The 6,772-nt window shown below is 28.9% G+C and overlaps 1 protein-coding gene across 1 annotated transcript; it reads left to right on the top strand.

Moving 5' to 3' along the window:
- The first annotated feature begins 241 nt into the window (after positions 1–241).
- On the top strand, positions 242–1,771 carry LOC114422901 (MLP-like protein 43). Its single transcript, XM_028389463.1, has 2 exons — positions 242–497; positions 1,245–1,771. Exons 1-2 carry the CDS (start codon positions 311–313, stop codon positions 1,517–1,519), a joined length of 462 nt encoding a protein of 153 aa, XP_028245264.1. The 5' UTR covers positions 242–310; the 3' UTR covers positions 1,520–1,771.
- Positions 1,772–6,772: the final 5,001 nt, after the last annotated feature.

Genomic DNA, 6,772 nt, shown 5'->3' with positions numbered 1-6,772 from the left:
AAACTTATTGCTGATAAAAAAAAATTGCATTCTAAAATATAAAAAATAAAAATTTAGTAACAGACTTATATGTATAATTGGCCTGGAATATATGTCAATTACTAAATTTGGAATTTTCAAAATAAAATGATTAGGTACTTTTTTTTCTTGTAGGGTATTGAAATATGGACCCTACCATAGATTAATTATTTAGTTATTAGGAGTGGGCAAATTATATTCTATATAAGTGGGATTTGGTCTCACTATTTTTTCCCATCTCCCATCCTTTGTTTGTTGATCCATCTCTTGTTTCTTGCTTTCTTTCTTCACCATGTCACTTGCTGGGAAAATCACCACTGAAATCGGGGTTCATGCAACCGCTACAAAGTGGTTCAACCTCTTCGCAACACAACTCCATCATGTTCAAAACCTAACTGATAGAGTGCATGGAACCAAGCTGCATCAAGGTGAAGACTGGCATCACAACGAGACAGTCAAGCACTGGACTTATACCATAGGTAATTAAACTTCTAACTATATTAATATGATCAAACGAAAATGGGTAGATTATTATTTCCCCCCAAGTTTGAATATAGTTTTAGTCTCTCTCTCTCTCTCTCTCTCTCTCTCTCTCTCTCTCTATATATATATATATATATATATAATATAATTCTCCTAGTTTTAGTTTTAGGGCCAGTTTTTTACAAATTAGAAAATAATGATTCTGATATTAGATAATTTAGTGATTTTTTTTACAATTTAAAAAAAGTTTAACTAATTTATATTTGTTTACAATCGTAAAAATTGCTGGGTTTTTTTTTTTTAAAAAAGTAGCTGATTCTATGATAAATTATTCAAAATGACTTATAATTTTAATCAATTTTTAGATTCCTTTCGGATATTGTGATTGTTTTGAATATATAGTTGAAATTATAAATGCATAAAAACTACAAAAAGTGATTATTTTTTAAAATGATTTTTTTATGAAAGAAGTGTATTAAACATTGCTAATTAGTTTAATTTTGACTTTCTAGCTATAATGGTTTTATTTGTTATGGAATTTGTTGCTGATTTGTGGACAAATTAAAGCAAAAACGTAGTCACAATGGTAAGATTAATTTCTTATCTACAAGAAATCAAATTCTGATGGATAGAGATCAATATTAAAATTTAGAAAAATATAAATTCATTGATTTATTCTTTTTTTATTTATAATTCTTATACAATGATCTTGTTATTGGTTTTGATTGCTTGTGAAACAACAGATGGTAAGGTTACAACATGTCTGGAGAGTATTGAATCCATTGATGAACAGAGCAAAACAATCACCTACAAGCTCTTCAGTGGTGACATTGATCATAATTATAAGAACTTTAAGTTCATCTTTCAAGCCATTGATGATAATGATCATGGCGGTACTATTATCAAATGGACCGTTGAATACGAGAGGCTTCGTGAGGAGGTTGATCCTCCATATGGCCACATTGAATACCTGCACAAATGCACTAAAGATATTGATGGTCATCTTCTCAAAGCATAGCTAGCTCTAAAAGTTATGCACTAAAAAATAATGGGCTTGACCTTTGGATAAGTGCTTATATGTATAATAAAATCGGTGTGAAGTTTGACGAGAAGAATGCTTAGTTATGTAGATCCTTCCTTTGTATGGAAAATAAACTTGGATATGCATGTCGGTGATATCTTGAAGTGTGTTAAATTATATTTGGAAGTGCTCAATGTGATGCATGGGAATATTATTAATGAATGGATGTTTATGATTTTCGTGAGTATATACTTTCGTGCAGTACTTTTTTATTGTTGCTGTATTGTTTTAATTTATTAGTTTGATTTGTCAAGATTTTCACTGGGACGTGGAAACGCACTAACATGAAGTTCAATAATTTAACGCGCCCCTATACAATAGAAACATGAATATAATATGATATCTGAATTGATTAAAATAATCGACCGATCGAACTCGCTGCTGTCATGGCTTAATTTCATAAGCTATACTCCGATTTTTTTTTTCTTTTAGTTGTTATTTTTTTTATTTCCTACCTTCCAAAATAATTATTATTTTAGTGGTTTTACATTGATTAAAAAAATTAATAAATAAATAAAAGATAATAATTTGACAAAATGAACTTTACATCATCATTAATTTATTTATGGATTTTATAGTACATCATTAATATATAAGTAATATTAGTTAAAAAAGTAATTAATATTACATTAAAAATTAAAATGATAATTATTTTGGATAATTTTTTTCTCTTACACAATAATTAGAATAAGACAAAAGAAGTATCATCTTTTCTTTTTGTTGTTAAAAACATGTTAATCGTAAAAATTGTATTTACTTATCGAAAGAAATATATTTCAAAACAATCAAGTAAATCTTATTAAATGATTCTATTAACAAATAAATATTTAAAGATGAGACATATAATTGATTCTCGATTGTGATCTCTTTTTAATTAAACAAGTAAGTTCATAATTTTTAACTTATCAGAAAATTGTATAATACTTTATACATATAATAATAGTGATTTCAATAAAGATATCCATAAATAATTATCTTAGTATCGTATAAAAGTTTATGATATAATTTGTAAGTAAACTTTATAATATTGTTTTTGATTATAAAATCAATTTCTATAGTTATTGTATTTCAATATCAATTTCAATAGTAACCGAAATGGGGATTGGAAGAGTAAAATGGTTTAGAGAGATGAAGCAAAGTAAAAAGAAATGAATTTGTAAAAGGCGGGAATTGAATACATACACAATTACCTGTTGAACCTATAACCAATTTTGATGGTAGGCGTTGTTAGTGTTTGAGAAATTAAATGCTAGTGTTTCAACTCCTTTTTTTAGTTAACATTCAACCGTCTTATTTATAGACTTATAATATTAATTGTCGAATTATATAATTTTGACATGTATACAACGATATTCCTAAATACATTGACCTAATGTTATTATACGTCTTCTTATAACTTTTTCGTAATTGCTTCAACTAGCATTTCTAATTTCGAAGAGACCCTGTTTTTGAGTGTTTTCCAATCTCGTGTGCTTTACTGATGTTATTGAAACTATCACTTTTGATCGAAATGAATTCCTTCGATAACGCATCTAACTTCTCAAATTTTAGTTCATATTATGATCAAATTCGAATAGACTCTTTTGTTTCTCTCAAGATAAGATCATCGAAACATGAGTTTCATAACTTAACTAAATTTTAAATAACATAGGTCAAAGAATGATTGTAATATTTTTTTATCCATATATAAGAAATAAAGATAAGTGTTAAACGTTTATTTACAAGAATTCACATACATTGTTATTATTAGTTTTTCATTTTAAAGTATTTACTAACAATTAAGTGGACACCAGGATATAACTATAGATAATAATTAATGTTTTTATTTTTATTTTTGATTCGTTAAAATCAAAAGATTTATGACAAATGAGCTAGACTTCTTAGTAGGAGAGGTCACGTTTAATGAATATCAATTATTTATTAAGTATAAACTTAAGCTATTGAAATTATAATTGTTGGTTGTTTCTAATATTTGTGGAACAAACATACACTCCATTTTCTGTTCGAGTAAGTGAAAATAGTTACGTGAAAGGTTGTTATCGTATGTAATCTATTTTTTTCCCTAAATTGAAACCCATTATCAATAACATTCATAATGAGATTGTTTGGGAGTTTTATGGTTACCACGAATATCTCCATGTTTGAACTCTATTATGGGTAGAGCTCTTTATATGAGACGTGCTACTCTTCATGTTGGGTCACTAAACCTACTTCTCCTTCTGAAATAAACACCATCACGTCAAGAGAGTAAAGGTTTAGAACTGAAGTAGAACGGGTTTGCTTGATCTTTTGCAATGGAAATGACTGTAGGTTGTTTTTCAATTTGTTAATACTTCTGCTATAAGCATTTTGTTTATGCATCATCATTTATTTTTGCTTACATTTGGTATCAGAGTCTGGTTTGCCTCTGCCTTGTTTGTTTCCTTTATCAGGAAATGGGTATTATGTTTTTGCCCATTTTAATTCAAACTAAAGCCAAATACATTTGGTATTACGACATTTTCTTTTTTGGTGTTTAAGAGACTAAGAATTCGTCTGGTTTTTATGTTGGATTTGCAGGTTACAACCGGGTCATATGTTTCATCTAGCCTTGTGTTGTGAGTTTGAATCCAATCTTGTTTTTTTTTTCACCATTTTGTTTTTTAACGTTTTAATAAAAAAAAGCTGTTATTATGGTCTGGTTGAGTTTCAAACCCAGGTCCTGGAATATGTACAATCCTGAATAACCACCCAGTTGAAAAGTTTGTTTTTTATACACTCGCATTTTAATCTTGATATTCTTTATTCTGGTTTGCACACACAAAACAACGTGCGATCTATTTGTCATTGGTGTATATAAAACATTTATTTGGTTAAAATTGCATGCTTTATTTTGTCCTTCTTTAAACATGCAATATTATTCAGAGCTTGTAATGGGTGGAATAATTGTTTTCATATATCATTACTTATTTTGATATTGGTATGTATGGATTTATTATTACTATACATGCAGTTTTTGTTGGTTTTTAATTTATTATTAATGTCTAGTGGTTGATATAATTTTAATAAATTAGAGACTAGCCTCAACATCTTTAATTGATTAAGATTATATATATATATATATATATATATATATATAAATATATAATTTTAGAATCACATTAGAAACATTAGTTGTAATTGATCATATGTATGTGATGAGATATACTCACAAGAATTTTGTTATATATGTATGATTAATTAGGATGAAATATCAAATTATATTTCTTAATCTACCCACAAGAATGAAGGAAAGGAACACAATTTAATAGTTTTATCATAAGGTTATATGTTGAGTCTAATTGAGTAAGATATGTTTGCATTGGTGAAACATGATTTTTTATTTTAGTCTAAAATTGTGAATGATCAGCATGTATTTTGAACTTTGCAGTTTCTCAATTTGTGAATATTTTTGACATTAAGTGTTGTATTCTTGAATTAAGAGGAGACAATTATAAGATTTGGAAGGAAAGAGTTATTCTTCGTTTGGGCTGGATGGATATTAACAATGTTATAAAGAAGGAAGAGCCACTGGCTATTACTGAGACCAACACTCCAGATGTGATTGATCTTTATGAGAAGTAGGAGAGGTCTAATAGCCTCTTTGTAACGTTCATAAAGACCAACATTTTTGTTGGTATTCGGGCTTTTATTGACCATCATGATAAAGTCAAGGATTTATTAAAGGCTATTGATGAGCTATTTACTACATCTGATAAATCCCTTGCCAACATATTAATTATGTTTTTTTCCTCTGTGAAGCTCACTGAGACAAGAGGTGTGTGTGATCACATTATGTGCATAAGGGATATAGTGGCTCAACTTAAGGGCTTGAAGGTAACCATGTTGGATTCTTTTCTGGTACACTACATATTGTGCACCCATAAATTAATATTCATAATACTATTCCACCTATACACAATATCCTTATTTTAAGATCTCTTATAACACACATAAGGATAAGTGATCTATTAATGAATTGTTGACCATGTGTGTTCAAGAAGAGGAAAGGTTGATAATGGAAGAGGGCGAGAGGGTGAACTTGACTATTTCTAGTAAGAACAAGAATAATCAAGTTAATCACAAGGGAAAAATTCCTACTTAGCCAATTATAAAGAATGAGTCCAAGTGTTTCTTTTGCAAGAAGAAGGGATATATGAAGAAAGACTAACTGAATTTTAAGAATTAGCTTGAAAAGAAAGATACCTCATTTGTTCTTATTTGTTATGAATCTAATATGGTTAATGTTAATCATAACACATAGTGAATTGATTCTGGTTCTACAATCCATGTTTCTAATACCTTGTAGGGTATGAAAAACCTAAGGAGGCCAGTGGGAAGTGAACAATGTATCTATTTAGGAAGCATGATGAGTTCACATGTGTAGGCTATTGGGACTTGTAATTTAATTTTAAGTAGTGGTTTTATTTTATGTTTATAAAATACTTTTATGTTCCTAGTTTTTTTAAGAGCTTGATTTCTATTTCAGGACTTTCACCTTTGGGATTTTGTTTTAATTTTTTGGATTCTGGTTTTACTTTGTTGAATAAACTAGAAATTGATGGTTCAAGAGAAGAATCATGTGATGGTCCTTAATAATATTAATTTACAAAATGACACTACTTATAGTTCTATGCATGTTTCTGTTGAGTTAAAATGATGTGCTGGGATGAGGATTCTTCTATGTTGTGGCACCAGAGATTGAAACACATCTCCATTGAGAGAATTAAGCGATTGGTAAATGATGGGGTACTTTGTACTTTTGGTTTTACTGATTAACTTGTGTGGATTGCATTATGGGTTAGCAAACTAACAAGTTTAAAATGGGGGAGGAGTTCAAACCTATTAGAAATCATTCATACAAATATTTATTGACCATACATGGATGCAAGTAGTCCAGAATACTTTATCACCTTTATAGATGACTACTTCTGATATATGTATCCCTACTTACTTCATTCTAAGAATGAAGTTTTGGATGTATGCAAGGGTTTTAATGTTGAAGTAGAGAAACAATGTGGAAAAAAATTGAGGTCAGATAGAGGTAAAGAGTACTATGGTAGGTACATTGAAAGTGGACAAACGCTTGGTTCATTTGGGGAATTTCTTCAAGATTTTGGGATTATTTCCTTGTACACTATGCTTGGTTCTCTATATTAGAATGGTGGAAAG

This window comes from Glycine soja, chromosome 8 (genome assembly GCF_004193775.1).
Source record: "Glycine soja cultivar W05 chromosome 8, ASM419377v2, whole genome shotgun sequence".
In the NCBI taxonomy this organism is placed as follows: Eukaryota; Viridiplantae; Streptophyta; class Magnoliopsida; order Fabales; family Fabaceae; genus Glycine; species Glycine soja.
Note: the sequence above shows the minus strand (reverse complement) of the source record. Positions and strands in the feature narration are given on the sequence as shown.